We start from the raw sequence: 17968 nt of genomic DNA, 5'->3' as shown, positions 1-17968 counted from the left end.
AAGAAATGATCATTCTGTAGTATCCAATCATGTCAACTAAGCATGTATTTTTATTTACCTAAACTTTTAATCAGGGTGAAGCCAATTCCCTATAACTTTCTACTAGCTTTTAAAGATTACTTAGAAGCACGCTTTAATAAGAACGTTAAAAAACAAGAAAATTGCATAGTTTTAAGAGAAAGCAATCCCTCATACTCACCAGCTTAAGGGGACCATAATGTTGAGGAACTGAAAGTTTAAGCTCCTCGTTCCAAACAGGGTTCAGATTGCTCTTAATAACAGAGGTTTTGGCTTTCTGCAGCGACCAATTCTCAATAAGATAATAATAGACATAAACAATGGAATTATTTATTTCCACAAAAATTTAATTAACTTCAAGGAAACAAAACACAAAACATACCTGTTTTCCAAGGGACAAAACAACATATGGATCACTACTTAACATATCCCTAACAGCCAAATTTCTGCCTTGTATCACTTTGACCGTTAGAATTCCTATGAAATCTACCATACCTACCTGTGATCACTCAAAAGCACAAAACATTTCTAAATAACTTTAGAAAAAAATAGCAGACGGAATAGTATTTCAATGATACTAATAGAAAATTTGATCAAATCCCCTATTGTGCACGGATATTAAAGGTAAGACTTACCGAGGAGACTATTGAGTCCAAACCATTCTTGCTTTCCTTTACAGAGTCCCCTGACCTCAAAGAGCACTTTGACGAGGAAGAGCTCTTTGAAGAAACAATACGCAGGCTTGGTTTCAAAAAATCTTGAAACTCGTACTTGGACCTATGGAAGGACTTGAAGTGCTCAGTATAGTGGTCGCCAACCATAGGAAAAAATACTACATAATACAAGCCTTATGGAACAAGTATTTCACCTGATGAACTTAGCTCTCTCCTCATAGCTTGAATCTGTAGTAGGTTTTAAAAAATTCTGAGGAAGGAACGCTTCATATATTGAATTTGCATAAGAGTTCCCGCCAACTTCAATCACAGATTGAATTTCTTCGTCCGACCATTCATCCAGGGTCACTGATAAAACCTGATGTTATGATAAGTTGTAAAACAATAAGAAAGAGTAAACAAAACATGATATATATATGATACGTTGTAAAACAATTAGAAAGAGTAAACAAAACATGATCTGTATGGATAAGATGAATAAAAAGTCCTTTTTAAGCGAACAAAAAATTCAGGATGCCTGCTAGGATGAGGATGTTCAAAAATTAAAGCACCAAAAACCACATGAGATATTTAATGCTAAATTCATTTGTGCTATGGAAAATTTTCCGTGACTATAAGAACATTGGAACTGCTAATAAAACTACGATTCAACAATAATCTCCATGCTAGCCTGCTGCGACTTCCTTGTTGTTTTAACAGTAATTGCTACATGGTACTCAAATAGTTCTAGTTCTTGAAAATTGAAAGACGTGGCAGCCATGAAAAGTTGAGTTCAGAACGAGGACTATATAGATACAACAATGACATTGATTTGATGAAGTAAGACATATTCAACAATAATGAAATATAAACTTCATCAAACCAGACAAAATAATCGTAAATATTACCTTTGAGATATGGGTACCAAGGCTTCTATGTACACCACAGCATTGTACACATACAAATACACCGATATTAACTGACCTGCCAGAGCAAAGTACAGTAACATATTAAACCATAATTTTGTTAAAAAAGAGCAAAATTGAGCCCCAGAGTTAAAACATTAGCAGCAAGATGAAAGCTTAAGCAAAGCACTGATAAAATAAAACAGCTTCATTAATGAATATAAAACTGAATAATCTCATCATGAACCATGAAAGATCTAACCAAAATCAATTTAGAGGTTTTTTGGTTGCAGAAAATTAGGAGATCGGTGAATTTCAAATGAAGTGTGAGATAATCTGCACTCTGATTTCATAATATTGTTTGATAGATTCTAAAATATAACAATGAAATTCATTTTTTAATGTTTGGTTTAATGTAAATGGAAATCAATTATAGGGAATGAACATACTGAGGACGGGGATGATGCGGGCAATGGAGACATGGGGTCTTTGGGCTCTCAAGTGTTGTTACAGGTGTGGGGTTGTTGACAGGGTGGTAAGCATGGGAAGGGGGGCGACCAGGGGCATAGGTCGCGAGCAGGATCAACATGGTTGTTGTTGGATGGGTCACAATTGTGGTCATAGCAATGTCACATTTGGCAGCAATTCATGATGCGATGGAGGGATATTCTAAATTCGTGCAAATATTACTTTGCATTAGCTTACTTCTAGCCAAACAACTAAAATTCAAAACAAAAGAATTTTTTTTAATCTATACTCATAATGCATCAAAACAAACAGACCCATAAGAAATACCAAAATAGTAGTTATTAAAACTTATGGTTCATATATAATTAATTCAGCACCTAGCCGTGTTTCTGTTAACAGAGAATAATATAATCTAGAAAATTTTAATTACACTGATTACATGATGCATTCCAATGGTCTATCAAAAAAACTTTAAAAGACAACTTGATTTCCTAAAAATGAATGCAATGTAATAAAAATGTAAAATATTTGAAATATTTTGAATTTTTTTTATTCAGCGCAAAAAAGATGCAGGACTTCATGTTTTTGTGTTTGGTTCGAAAAAATTTTGAAATGAGTGAAGAATACAGACGGCAACGACAACAGGTGGATATGTGGCAATCGACGATTGGCAGCAGGTAAATGTGTGGTGATTAGCAGCCAGAGGCTATGGAGGCGGCGACACGCGAGGCCAATAAGAGGCTGCAGAAGCGACGATGGCTAAAACTTTACACAAGCGATAAATTTATAATTGAACCAGATGCTGTGAAATTTTATACTGCATTTATTTTCCATCTAACCGTACACAAGAATTTTCAAAACCCATGCATTATTTTTACATTACACTCCTAATTACACAATAAAATCAATGTTAGAAAAACAATGTTTCCTTTTGCATTAACACCAGAAAAACAAATCAAATTTGTTACCCGTTCATTAATGCTTTTATTCCAAACTCAAAGCATTTAAAATTTAAATCTATATAGGTTTATGCAATAAATTATTAAAAATATTTAAGTTAACAGCACAAGCCTGCAGTTTTCACTAAGAAAATATGGATATCATACAGAAATCAAATTAATATTGAGGTTTTCACTATTCCAGATAGCATGATAATCATTAAAGATGAATATATTATTAAAATCTTACCAAAAAGTTGAAAAATGATGATGAAAATTACCAATTAACTGGTAAAATAAAGCATGCATATCCTATTGCTACACCGCCATTGGATCATTTAAGTTCAGAACGGCGGAGAAATATTTTTTTAAAAGTGCCACTTACGCCCACTTAGGATCTGGTGCACTGCAATCAGCACAAATCCGATTATCACTTTTATGTAATAACTCCTTCAATTGCTTCTTGTTACCTGTCAGAGAAGTCAAGCATAAGATAAAATTCAAACTGTTTTAATTGAATTTTAAACTTCCAGGACATCAAAATGTCCATGACAAAGTATTATAACCTTAAATAGGAGGCATACGGTGAAAATTAATTTAGGCAACTCACAGCCATAGATTCTCCTTTTTGGATAAACATGCTTCTTGATAATATGCACTTTGTGAAACCTATGCAACAATATGATACGGAGTACAAGTATCATAGACTAAATGTTCCTTAGATATGCCCTAGTACCTTTATAATGATTAAATGCTTGTGTAACAGTCATTGAGATATTGCCTCAATAATTTATCAAGATAAGCACATATTTAAAACAAATGGTTTGCGGATAAATAGAAATTATCTTTTATTCCTGAATAATAATTGGTTCAGAAATTACAATATCCATTATTTGAACAAGTTGTGTTTTGAATCTCCGCCTCCTTAAGCTCCTATAAATAAGAGGTGAAAGAGAAGCATGGGGGAGTAAGTGTGGATGCTTGAAGACTATAGAAAGTTGCTCTTCAGAACTGAAAAAGGAAGAGAGAAACGAGAGAATAAAGCTTCTTTAAAAAACATCCAAATGAAGATATGCTGATACGACTTGGATCTCTCTTTATTATTTTTTTTGTTTGGTTCTTGTAATTTCTACAAAATAAATTTATGTTCTTCTATGTATCTAACAGATGATATTTAGATCTTCCCTTTTCTGAATTTCATGTATTTGGGTTCAAGGGAAGAGCTTTTTTTTCTTGGCCTCTTTTTGTTTGTATATCTATGCAGATTCTAAGTAAATCAAATAATCTCTTCTCTCTTGTGGATGTAGGTTATTATTTTGGCCGACTCAAACTAATACTTTATCTTCTTTTGGAACTTAATCCTTTTTATTAATTTGAGAATTCTTTGTTTTATGCCTATCAGGTGCTTCTGCATAACATGTAGTTTTTCCCAACAAAGGCACAAAGTTAATGGCACAAAGTTTAAATCATAATTGGTATTTCTCAAAAGTTCTGTGAAGAGAATGGATTACGCCCAAAGCACAATACATGTTGAAGCGCCAAAGTATTTTACATGACAAAAACTTGAAAATTTTCTCAAAGTATAGACATGTTGCAAATGTCTAGCCCAAAGGCATAAAAAGGGGTTCAAACATGATTTGAAGTGCCATTGAATAAGATACATGCCTCTTGGCACACAATGTAATTGAGTCACAGAGAATTCAAAATGAAATGAGGATGCAAATGAAATGAATATACAATATGCCATTAGCAATAGATATGAAGTTTCAAATAGCTAAATTTTGAAAGAGATTACTTTTATGGCTAGAGCGTAGGACTTCTAAGTTACAAAGGATCTTCAGTTTTGTCCTTATGTTTACATTTATGGGCTCAATAAATTGACGTCTGTCTCTTGAGAGTTTCTGTTTCTGGATCAAATTTTCAGCGGGCATATTGTATTTTAGATAAGAAACTGCGCTGTGATTTGACTCTTATTTTATGAGGAATTCGAAATTTAATTCAGGGTTTTTTTTTTATCGACACAAGCTCCTACTATCTAGTTGTTCACAGAGAATCAGGTTCAAGCACATTTATTTGCATTTCATTTGATTTATCCAAATATTCACAGTATTGCAGAATTTATTGGCTCTACCCCATATGTAATGGATTGAGCCTGTAGATAGGAACTTATAAATACATTTTGCATTAACTTTACTAAATTCATGTGCAATCATTAAACAAAAATAGTTTGGTAAAACATACAAGTTTTCAAGTTCTAATGTGTCGTGTAAATTTGTTTGACTAAGCCAATGGGATAAACTAACATAATTCTCCATTTGTAATTTGGTTGAAATTCAATATTTGAATATCACAAAAACATCAATCTCATCAATTCCAATCATTTTTTAATAGATGATCAGACTTGCTGAGACTTATGACATTTTCCTATAGCAAGAGTAGTCTGCTCAAGTAAATGTAGCTTAATGAGTTTGAGCTTGTCCTTTATGAAGAAGTTCGAATTTTTTTACATAGTTACAAATCTTTCAAAACACTTACGCTCTTTTCTGGGCCGGGCAGTTTGAGTTCATTCTATTTTTGTTTGCCACGTAATCTCAAAATTTAAATTCAAATATTCAGCTCATTTGCCGAAGCACATGCAAACAAAGTTATTTTTTATGCACTCAAATGATCTTCAATAAATTTACATAATATGCATGCACAATTTCCAATGCATTGTACACCCTTCAGCATAATTACATGACACAACTACACAATTTTCAGAGCATTTATATGATGCACTTGCATGCTTTTTGGGAAATTTTGTTGGTCCGAGAGTCGTCTTATGATGTATGTGCATGGCTTGAAAATATCTAGATTTACAAGTATTTATCATTAGGATGCATGCACTGTTATATATTGATTTTTTTTAAGACCCTCTTATGTCCGCATGAGTGTACATTTACGAACCCTGTGATACTTTTTACAAATTAAACTCATTTATATGTTGTCAAAATATCATAATTTCATCTTTAAATGAATGTATTTTAATTTGGTGGGCCTCGAAAGAAATTAATATTCTTGTTATAAGCAAAGCCCAATAATTTATTCATTCCTGCAATACAAGTTCTAATTCTCTCAAAAATTTTGAATGTAGTGAGAAGATCTTATTTTTGTTCTTCTTTGCAGGCAAGTTCTTCAAGTTTTTTTGTAAGTGATGTTTTATTACAATTTTGTGTCAAATCTTATCCTTTGTTTGTAATTTTGTTCTCATTTATTTTACTTGGTATTTTCTATTTAATTTGTTTTTTTTTTCAATTTCTTATGTTACAACCTTGTCCAAAAATCACTCTCATTTTATTTTGTTCTAATTCCTTGTCAGTGTAACTTTAGACAGATTCTCAACATCTCTACCGCATAGAGGACAGTCATAGGGAGTGTTAGGCTTGCCCATCATGCTAAAAAAGACAAGCAGGATATACTAAGATAGCATAATCAAAGGTCTTCAAAATCGACCACGCCAAAAAAGACTCGTATAGAGCACCCACACTAGAGATTTCACAACGTATATAATATAACACAAAGCTAAGAAAATTGAACACAAGTCTTACCCACTACATTGCAAGCATCACCTACGAGTTTCCCCAGGCCACACTGAAAGTAACAAGCACATGTTTCACTCAGCATGTCAAACGTGTAGCAATCGTTATTTTGTGAAGTTTGTGTTATATCACATCCATGAGGCGATGATGATAGTGACGAGACAACATAACGATGCATTTACAAGGGCAAGAATAAAATACATATTGATCTCTCTTTTTCATCTCTTTTTTCATATAAAATTTTCACTTCACTATTTTTAAATTTTCCCTTTTCTCTACTTTGTCTTCTCAATTTTACAAAAAGAGATAGAGAGAGAAAGGGATATGGAGATTGATGCCGAGGGTGTCTAAGATGTCTACAGTCAATTGAGGTGGGGCTTGTTGAGGCATTGCTAAACGGATTGTTAAAAGATAACTCCGAAGAGGGAGGAGAAGAGGTTGCTAGAAGTGGCGGGAGTGGAGATTGCATCTACCTTTAAGTTGAACATGTCTCGGAGAACAGATCGATGATAAAAAGTAAAGGCAGAAGAAGCTAATGAGAAAATGGCCTTGTTTGCGAGCAAAATGGAAAGTGGGTTCTGCGACAAAGGTTTTGAGCTCAAGGAGGTCATAAGAGTGGCGCGTAATCGACAATAGTGTGGCAATAAAACTGATGCACAGTGAAATTTGTAGTGAGAGTTTGACATAAGTATAGTAAAAGGTGGTCAATGGCATGGGGATTAAAGAGAGTAACAATTGGGAAGGGCTCAAGGGTGATGTAGTGAAGTATTGACCAAATGGGAAAGGTTGGCATTAGGGTATGTTTTCTCAAGATCAAGTGAGGAGTTGCTCATGCCTGGAGAAGACAGTGATGTTGGAGTAGATGATGAGTGTAGATCAACAAGTTAAAGCTAGGTGCTCGCAATACAAACCTACCTTGGGTTGCGCCAAATTGGCTAAATGCCAAAGAAAAAAGCATCCTTTTAGCGGCGTAATCAAATTTTTGGGTGCAAAAGATCGTGAGCAAACAAGGGAGAGAGAAGAAGATGGGATCATGAGGGATTGTGAGCGGAGAGAGAAGCAGCGAGCATGGGTCTAGTGCATAGAAGTAAGAAAAAGAGGGATTGAGATGTGTCCTGTAATGGGAAAAAGTGAGCGAGACTCAATACAAACACACACACACACACACACATATATATATATGTGCGTGTGTGTGTTTGTATTGAGTCTCGCTCACTTTTTCCTCATTATAGGACGCATCTCAAAATTTATTTACATCGTCTCAAGTGCATAGATTTATTTTTTGTCATTCTTTTGTTCAATCAATTAGGATGTGGGATTTCATTTCTAAGCAATTTCAACATTGATGTTAAATCCTTCTAGGATGATGGGTCCCATAATGTCCATGAGTTAACATAATACGGAAGAGCATTGTGTAAGGAAGAGGATGAATGTATTCTCCATATCTAAACTATAAATTCTACATTTCGATCCCCCTTAAGCAGAGCGAAGGAGAAGAACCGACAGAAAGAGAAAACCATGGGGTCCTATGGAATTCACGATGCAAGGAGCCTGAAGAAAACTCTAAGAGAGTCCCCTTCCTCTGATCTCTCTCTCCTTTTTATACATGTAAAAGAAATATTAAAACGCAAGTCATATTGTACCGAAATCTATCCATGGTGACTTGATAAAAATACTGCAACGTACGTGTTATGCTTATGTTGCACCCAAGAAATATGGAAAGTGTCAAATATTGGGAACTACCTAGGGAGGAGTTAAGAATAGGAACAAGGAGAAGTGAGACAACTTAAATGGAGGAATCAATTGTGTTCTTAGTACCTGCAGCCTAATCCTAATACCTACGTTAGTAATCGACTCAACCAAGTTAGGTCTTTACTTTTGCTGGTTAGGCAGGCTAATTATAGAAAAGCAATGATGAACAGATAAAGTATTCTCATATACTGAGCAAAATGGGAAGGGGTCTGCAACAAAGATTACAAGCTCAAGGATGTTATGAGAGTGTTGCACACTCGACAATAGCGTGGCAATAAGAGTGATGCTTAGGGAAATTTGTAGTGAGATTTTGCCATTAATTTGGTAAAAGGTGGTCAATGGTATGTGGATTCAGGAGAGTAGCAATTGGGAAGGGCTTAAGAGCATTGTAGTGAAGTATTGACCGAATATGAAAGGTTTGTTTTAGGTTTTGCTTTCTCAAGGTCAAGTGAGGAGTTGGTTATGTCTGAAGAAGACAACGATGTTGGAGTTAAATCCTTGCCATTATTAGCCTTGACTTTTGTGTTCTTACAGTTACAAGGACTACCGAGAAGACGAGCTAGGCTAGTGAATCTGATTAGTTATTTCGTCAAATGGAATTTTTAAACAAGTTTGGCGGTGCTAGTTCGGCAAGTCAGCTCTACAAATAGTGCAAGACAACTGGCGCATCAGCGAGTTAGGTTGGCACCACTCTAACGCTTACTCTAATAAAAGTTGTGTCTTTAGGATAATTGGGCTGACTCAGGCCCACAAAGCCTGTTAAGTGTGAACTTTGGAACATGAAGGTTGATTTTCGACATGCAAATAGTTCCTCGATTCTCTTATTCATTCAACAGGTTGCTGCAAGAAGAGTAAGAGAATGAAGAAAATCTAGTTTTTATATCATGCCTTACGGACATAAATGGCAAGAAGCATCATGCTCAATGAGTTCTTGGCATTTCTCAGAAGCCAGATCATGGGATAGCATAGACATATCCATCGCAATCTTGAAATATGCTCTGAATTGATTCATGTTCATATTGTGATCCATTATTGGGCAAAGTTTTGTGTTATTCTTATCGAGCTCTGACTTTTTCTCTTAGGGGTCGTGGTTCTCCTACAAGGAGTGATCTCTTTTTCCCTCTACTTCAGCGCTTAGACTGTCATTCTTCTGGAGGCCTTAGCTCTCCTATAGGGAGTAGTCTTCTTAGCCTTTGAGCAGAGATAAAATCTCTCTCTACTGGGGACTTTGTTATTCTCCCAGAGAGTAGTTATGAGCTGATGAGCTTCATAATTCTCACTTTCGCCCAAATTGGACATTCAATGAAAGCATGTATTAGTAATAATGAAGTTAAGCGGATTTTTAAAACTTTCCTGTGTCGATAGGACTGTCGACGTTTGTGTTCTCTATCATGGCCTTTATTTTATAGAAGAATGTATGTCTTATGATTTGAAATCAGATCGTGATGTGGTTGTCAAAGCTATTCTGTCAATAAGAAAAGTAAACAAATAAGCTTTTAAAATGACTATTTCCAGTATTTATGTGATTTTATTGAAGGTTAACTCCCTATTGGAGGTATAAGAGGTTGTGCAGATGTTGCAAACTCTTTGTATGAGAAAATTTCTCCCATATCCTTTGATTTAAGTGTGTTGTCCATAAATATCCTAGGATGAGAGATTTTCCTAAGGCGAAGGGGAAGGTTCCGAGAGAGGTGTTGTTGGTGAACGCCCTTCGTAACAGGAAGGAGACTAAGTTCAAAGAAGAGGACGTGCGAAAGAAGAGTATATTGCTTAATAACGAAGAAATAGTCGAGGAAAGAGCTCCTCCGTGATCCCATTCAAAAGACACTAGTATCTTGGGCTACGTCTTGAAAGAGACGAGTGGTTGCTTCGATCGAAATGAAGGGTGTACCCTTGCCAGAAGCTGGTCTATCGGCGCTCCCATTGATCTAAATGACCCTACTGAAGAGCAGATTTTTGACATATACGGCAGACTAAAGGAGACGAATGGAATGGTGCTTCATGAACTTAGTCTAGGTGGTAAGGATGCTCTACTCTGCTTCCACAAAAAAGAATAGCTTGGAGGGAATGGTAAATCTTACTATAATTTTCTCATATTATGGTTAAATGCAAATGCGTTTGTTGATCAGCGAGCTGGTCAAGCGACCTCTCCCGAGGGTTTTGCTGAAATAAATAATGATTACTCTAAACAATGCATGTAGAAGCAAAAGTTGTTGACGCATTCCCGCGTTGACATGTCTTTGGGAGGTAACCTGACTTTACTAATAACAATAATCCCTCATTTTTGACCGAATACAAACTTTTTATGCTGGTAGAGATTCGATGTGAAAAAGGGGTAGGAGAAGCCAGTTAAAAAACTATTGGTGCAGGATTGTTACAGGTGTTTGTTGTAGGTTGCAGCTCCCCAGCTCCTGGGAAAGCATCAATGCCTACTGAAAGATGTCAGATGCTTGTTGACCCAAGTAGAGACCATTCATATGCATAGGGATTGGATTGTCAGGAACCCCGGGGTGCCCTAGGGGAATGGTTGGCCATTATAGAAGAAAACCTCCACAATGCTTGAGAGTGCATTGCCGACTTGTAGAGTAGAGAAATAATTTCTGACTTGAAATTTAAAAAATGTATTGTGGAGGTCGGAGTACAGTTGGAGGCGTCAGTTGGTGCAAGAACCAAGGATCGGATAGTCGAGCTTGAAGCGCTATCAGAGAGAATTTTAGGACTTCCAAGGAGACTTGGCAACGTTTGGAAGAGTTAGATATCGGGTTTGCTTTTCTCTAGCCACACCTTAAGTTGAACCAATCAAACTGCCTCATGTCCGATGATAGGCTAGTTTTACGTCTCCTTTGTTCTAATAAGATTAGTCTAGATGATTTGAGGGAAGAGAATCTTCATTTTTTTAATTGTTATAGTGTTGTTTTTTATCCTTATGATTGTCGTTGTGTGACAAATATATAGAAGAAAAATTATCAATTGAAGAATAAGTAATATTGAGAAATTGTTTGGTATGTTAGAAGAAAATGAGGTAAATTTTACTTATACATCTTTTCATTTAAAGATAAATACTAAAAAAACTGCGCATTCGGATATACTATAATATTTTAAGTGGAGAATAATTTTAGAATTAAAAAGATAATTGGGAGAAATAATAAAATTAACATAGTTATATGTTTTGCCTTTATAGGAATTAAATAGAAAAAGAAATCAAAGATTAAGTGGTTATAAAAATCATAAAAAAAAAGGTTAGATGACTTATTATTGTTTTATTGTGTAAAATATATTTTCTTTTATTTAAAAATATTAATGCATTCAAAAAATAATACATATAACGACACAGATAACTACAATTATATATATATATATATATATATATATATTAAAACAAATATTTCATTTATTTTCAAAGGATTTAAAAACATTCCTATGATTAAAAGATAATGATCGAAAATGAAAGTCTATTAGAAGTCGTCATCTTATGATACTAACTGAGGATGTTATTGTATCTGCATGATAGAAAATGGAAATAAAAAAAGTTATATCTTTATTGGTACAATTTTTTTATGATACTCTTGAGATGACTTCTTAAATATAAAAAGAAACAAAAAATATAATTGATTAAGATAATGAAAATATATATTTGTTATAAAAAGAAAAAAAAATAAAGATTGATCAACATATTCCTTTGGGTATTCATGTTAAGCATTTGCACAATAATTTAATATATAATAAAGTGATAATTATTCACTAATTTATTGTAAACTTAGATTGTTATTAAACTATTTATTCAGAAAAAACACTCCTAACTGATATAATTGATACGGGTGAATTTATTTATAGGAGGAGAGTAACTGTCGGAATAAGCAGTACACTCTCTGGTATTCATGTTTTCCAGCTCTTATTATATTATTATATCAAGTTGGATGAGCTTACGTTTTTTTAGTTAATTGTTATTTATATATAATGCATTAGTGGTTTATTTCTAGTTGGATACTATTATAAACTGTTGTTACTTTTGGTATTGTTTATTTTTACCATCCAACCGTCCATTCTCTCCTTGGTTAACTCCAAGCACCAGCCGAGTCATGTCAAAAGTGTGATGATGAGAGGTTAGCGTGAGAGTGAACAAAGTGAGGCTCATGAAGGAAGAAAGGAAGGGAGAGTGTCGCTTGCAAGGAGGAAGAACTAGCTGTTGTGTCAAGGGCTTGGAGATAAGCAGGCATGCACGTCCAGAGAAAAGGAGAAGAGCGTAGGCGAACCTTAGTCGATCGGTGTAGGTAATCTAGAGATGGAACCAAGCTTTTAAGGTAAGAGTAAGGTTTATTTATTGGAGATTCTTTTTTGAATTAAATTGATTTGCATTTAAGGTATTGGCATGGGATTATATTAATTAACATTAGAAAGCATAGAAGCAAGGATCTTTGGATTAGACTGAGAAGAGTTGGTCAAATCAATAAGGATAGTGTTTATTATTTTATTTCAGAAAATTATTTTAATTGAAAACTTTTGTGTTAAAATTAATATTATAAATCAAAAACAAAGATTGAGAACTTCTGAATCAAAAGATTAGTAGTTTTGAATTGTGAATTTCTGCAAGAGGAAAAAGAAGAAAATAAAAATGAAAGTTAGGGTTTTAATTTTTATGTTAAAAGCAATTATTTTAATTTAAAAGTCATCAAGTATTAATGTTAGATTTCTTTGAAATCAATATTAGAAATTTACAATTTAAGAACAAACAATTTTAAACAATGTTAGTTCTGCTAGAAGAAAGTGAGGTAAATTTTACATGTCTTTTGATTTAGAATATATGTAGATACCTAAAGTAATTTATATTTGGGAAATACTTTAGAACTATGAGAAGAGAATACTTGTAGATTTGAAAAGATGATGAGAAATAATGAAATTGGAAAAATATTATATTTTGCTTTTATAGACACTAAATAGAAGACTAAATCAAAAATTAAGTGGATAAAAGGATCATAAAAAATGATTAGGTAAAGAGTTAGTATTTAAATTGCATTAAATTTTTTTTTTTTTTAAGATATAGGAAAAAAAAACATATAACAACAGACAACATCAATTAGACATATATTAATTTAAAAGAAATGTTTTATTTATTTCACAAAAGTTTACAAACATTACTATGATTAAAAGACTGATTGAAAATAAATGATTGTTCAAGGATTTATATTATTTCACCCTATGAATAATTTAAAAACTTTAATAAACAGAGTCACATCACTGAAATGAAATTTAAATGAAAAGAAAATGATTGAGTCTGAAATGAGTCACTCTCTTATTGCACTAGTCGGGGACGATATTATACTCATGCATGATTAAAAAAAATGAAAATGAAGATGAAAATAAAAAAATATATGTAGATTTATCGATAAAAACTTTTTACAAAGCTCCAGAGATGACTTCTTAAGTGAAAAGGAAATGAAAAATGTAATTGATTAAGAGGATGAAAAAATTGTTAAGATAATTTAATGAATAGTTTGTAAAAAGAAAAAATTTAAAGCTTACTTTATAAATTGATCAGTGTGTTCCTTTGAGCATTCATGTTAAGCAATTGCACAATAATTTAGAGCATAATAAAATAATAACTATTCACTAAAGAGTTACCTTGAGGAGTAGTTGATGTAAACTTCGGTGAACTGGTGGCATATAAGGCTTGAAGTTGAAGTAATGTAGCACTCAATGTTAGTGGATGAAGAGGTGAAGATACAAAATTGTGGTCAACCAAGGCTAAACAACACAAAGGCAAAGATCTTTATTTATTTAATTATTACTTTTTTTGGAGTTTAAGGAGTATAGAAAGTGTTATATTGCTTGATTTAATACCTTGAAACTCCTAATGTCGTTAGAGGAGAGTTTCTAGATTATTTTTTGGAGTTGATAAATGAATTTCAGTAGATTTTGAGGGCTTGAAAATTAAGAAAACTCGAGCCAAATTTGATACTAATCAGGTCGTGAGCTTGTATGCAAGATTTCAGTGAATTTTTACGCAGATTGGCCTACAAATTTGTTATTGAATTGTATTGGAGATATAAAATAATAAGATTAAATAAGAGATAGCAATGGGCTTAAGAAAATACAAATCATACTTCTCACCAAAATAGCATGCAAGCACCAAAAAAACTTTCTAGGGTTGAGGTCAACCACTAAGCATTCCTCCACAGAGTAACACTCCGATGTTTCTTTTTCCAAAGAGATATTAATGTCCTTCATTACATCAGGAATAAGCATTCAAAGCACGTTTACAATAGTGCAAACTTCATTAAAATAGAGGGAGAGGGAGTTAAGGGGCAGGCTAATTGTGTGCAACTGAGTTAGGTAATTAATTTGTAATGCAAATGGGTGGTGGTCGGACATAAAAAGTTGGAAACTGGTTGTTTGGTTAATTTAATTCAAATAACCACTTCTATTTGAATTTAAATAGAATCTCCCCCATACTTGAAAATTTATAGTTCTGATTTTTAAATTCAAATTTTTAAAATTTGCAAATGCCAACAATTGAATATGACAACTACATAGACTTGCACAAAAATCATATAACACCTAAAATACAAATATTAGCTAGATCAACTATAAACTTTCAAATGGCCTTTTTATCCTATGCCTTTGTCTATCAGCACTTCCCTCTTATTCTAGGCTCTTATGTTTAGTACCATTCTCTCTCCTTAAACTCCTTTTACTGCAACAATAATGCAAGGAATTATTTAATATAAGCCAAATTTATCAACCATAGCTAATTTATCCATCTGAATTTGACGAAATATTGTAGTAAATTTGTGAATTCTTGGGTTGTAAATATGTAGGTCTAGAAGAAATAAGCTAGTGATGAATCAAAGAAGAAACTAAATTTACCCATCCAACGAGCATTATTATTACATCTAAATCTACCAATGTTTTAAGGGAGGAAAGGCAGTCAAAAAGAGCTTACCTGGCAATTGAAGGCAATTGAAGCAGACAAAATGCTAGAATAAACATAACTTGAAAAGGAAAATTAGTACTATGTCATCTCAAAGCCCTCAATCAAAGCTCTATGAAAATAGAGGAAGTCATATGCATTTTATAACACATTTTTTCTGTCCTACAGCCATATAAGTTCCAAAAAAGACAAGTAGCAATACCTAAAAAAAGGCTTTTTCTTTACTAAAATGATGCATGATGTGGGAGGGCACATTTAATCAAAACATAAAATAAAAGAGAATTCATTCAAACCATGATTAGTAGGGGTGTGTGTTATTTGATCAAAACAAAAAATCGAACCAAACCAAGCCAAACATATCTGGTTGATTCAATTCAATTTTGAGATAAGGTTCTCAAAATTTTTGAATGGGCTTTGATCTAGATTAAGTCAAATAAAAAATAAAATCTAATAACATTAGGATTGAGAAAATAAATTAATTTGGATTGGTCGGTCCATTACGAACTAGGACGTGCCTCAGTTACCTCGTTAATCTCGCAGCCCATTAGATGAAGAGGGAGCTGGTGAGGAGTTCCAAAAAGAGATCTTCAATCTCTGATTTTAAATCAAAATCTTGATCAATAATGTTGGGCCAAATACAAAATTTCAATTTGCTCAAAACCAAATTGATTAAATTGAATTATATTTTCAATTTGGTTTGCATCAATTATAGTAGAAGTTTGATTGATTTGATATTTTGAATTTAAAATTTTAGTTTCATTCAATTTGACCAATTTATAACTTGGTCTATCAAAATATATCTATTGCACACCACTAATGATTAGTTAAGGGACAACCACTTGGAGTGGTTGTATGGCCTTAAGTTGCCTGTACGCGCCTCATTCTATAGTTTTTTATTTATTTATTTATTTCTTTTAGGCTATTATCTTTCTTAATCAACTAAGATTTTCTCAATGAAGCAACTTTGGTGGATTAATCAAATGGTGCTTGGATAAGGTCCAAATTGCTTGACCAATTTGAAATCTTAACCTAAATTAGCTTAACCCATTGGTTGGGTTAGCCCATATGTATTAAATAAGGATGAAAAACAAAAAAACATGCAGGTTTAACAAACAAAATCTGCAATGAATCCACAATTAAATGGATCAAGATGGTATGAAACAATTACTTGTACCAGATGAAGTCTTCTCATGTTCGGTGTTATTGCTCATCCTTCCCTTTATAAGTTTTAATCTTAAAAACTTTAATCATGTAGTAGAGCCTCTCTTCACCTAAAATTCAGGACCACGGATAAGCATAGCTGAAAAGATTGAAAGTATAAGAACTTCAACCCTAACTCATTAATACATCAAAATAATAAAATAGAATTGAGAAAAAAAAAGAGAGAGGAAAACTTCAGAGTAAATTCATATAAAGTAATTGTACCTATCCATACTGGTTAGCAGGGCTAGCAAAAGTAGCAAATGAAAGAATTAACCTAACTTGCCTGACTTCTAATTGCGATGGACAAAATGTTTTAGAAAATGATGATTTAGTTTTCACTCATTTTGTATGTGAAAATGAAATCATGGCTTTCTAACATTCAATCAAATGATGGAATTAAATAAAATGAACGCTGAAACTTAAAATTTAATTCGCATTACGAACTTAAAAGCAAAAGAGACATCTGCCAAAATGCCTCCTGAAAAGAAACTATGAAACTGTACAAATGTACACAAATAAGCATATAAAGACGACAACCAACCAGCAATAATTCATCGAACACTGAAATCAGTTAATGAAGCAGAAATTTACGGAAATAAAACAAAATAAAGAGCGATCAAGCACAGATCTCCGCAAAATGCCAAACAAATATCCAACAAGGAAGAAGAGAAAAAAAAAATCAGATCAAGGAGGTGTTCCAAATTATTGTGATCATCCTAAAAAAGACAAAACAATTTTAGTTGGGATGAGAAAAGAGTAACAATACCATGAGAAAATAGTCCATTTTTACTTACTATCAAATGCACCAAACTCAAACTGAAAATTTCTTCAGCCGAGCAGCGTCCGCAACTCCGAGCGCAATCTTTTCAAAGAACAAGTTTAATGGATGAAAAGTGCAGATCGAAATAGCTGAGAAGTTATCGCAGGGATTTCACCATTGGAATCTTTAGTATTCCTCGATCAATCAATTCAAACCCTTTCTCTAATTCGTTGAGTTTCCACCCTCCGCCACGTGTCTCGAACCTTCATGCTGAATCTCAGTGGTTTTGTTGACCGAACTAGATTTGGAACTATAATAGGGTTACATTACTCAGTTAAAATTTTTTGGGGAGGTCAATTAAGATTTTGTTTGGGGCAGTTTGTTTGGTGTGTTTGTATTTTAAAAATATAGCTGAGTCATTTGTTTCATGTGTTTGCTCTATTTATCGAAATAAATCATTCAGGTATTTTTAATAAACAAGGTTGCGGGTTTGATCCCGCTACTCGGATTCTTAACCCCACTTATTACCCGCATGTCCTTCGTTCCTCACTCAACCCCCGTCCTGCCCTAGGTGACTTCTCGCTCTTCTCTCTCCCTTGAATGCTCCTATCTCGCGATTAGCGGTGCCTTTCACCTCTTCCTCCTCCCTCCGACCACAAGTTACTATGTTTTGTAAGTAATTTTCGTTGGAATGTCTTTTTATATGCGATTTGTGGTGATTTCTTGATGAAATGATATTTTGTATGTGGTTTTCTGACGGAATAA

The 17968-nt window shown here is 33.5% G+C and overlaps 1 protein-coding gene across 4 annotated transcripts in view; it reads right to left on the bottom strand.

Annotated features, from left to right (window-relative positions):
* LOC110030298 (ADP-ribosylation factor GTPase-activating protein AGD12-like) overlaps positions 1–17500 on the bottom strand; it is a 36388-nt gene extending 18888 nt beyond the window's left edge. For 2 of the 4 annotated variants that reach the window (XR_002294642.1, XM_020732938.1), the window contains exons 1-8: positions 17238–17500; positions 16409–16511; positions 3368–3452; positions 1580–1655; positions 887–1050; positions 654–795; positions 401–517; positions 200–295 (exon numbers count right to left, since the gene is read on the bottom strand). Coding sequence is in view for 3 of the 4 variants with exons in the window: in XM_020732938.1 (XP_020588597.1) it covers positions 200–295; positions 401–517; positions 654–795; positions 887–1050; positions 1580–1655; positions 3368–3452; positions 16409–16451 (723 nt within the window). In the remaining variant the exon portion in view is untranslated. Of the gene's footprint in view, positions 1–199; positions 296–400; positions 518–653; positions 796–886; positions 1051–1579; positions 1656–3367; positions 3453–16408; positions 16541–17237 lie in introns of all 4 variants that reach the window. The other 2 variants (XM_020732940.1, XM_020732941.1) reach the window with 2 other exon arrangements.
* Positions 17501–17968: the final 468 nt, after the last annotated feature.

Source organism: Phalaenopsis equestris, unplaced genomic scaffold (genome assembly GCF_001263595.1).
Source record: "Phalaenopsis equestris unplaced genomic scaffold, ASM126359v1 Scaffold000694, whole genome shotgun sequence".
Classification (NCBI taxonomy): Eukaryota; Viridiplantae; Streptophyta; class Magnoliopsida; order Asparagales; family Orchidaceae; genus Phalaenopsis; species Phalaenopsis equestris.
The sequence above is the reverse complement of the archived record's forward strand: the minus strand, read 5'-3'. Positions and strand labels throughout refer to the sequence as shown.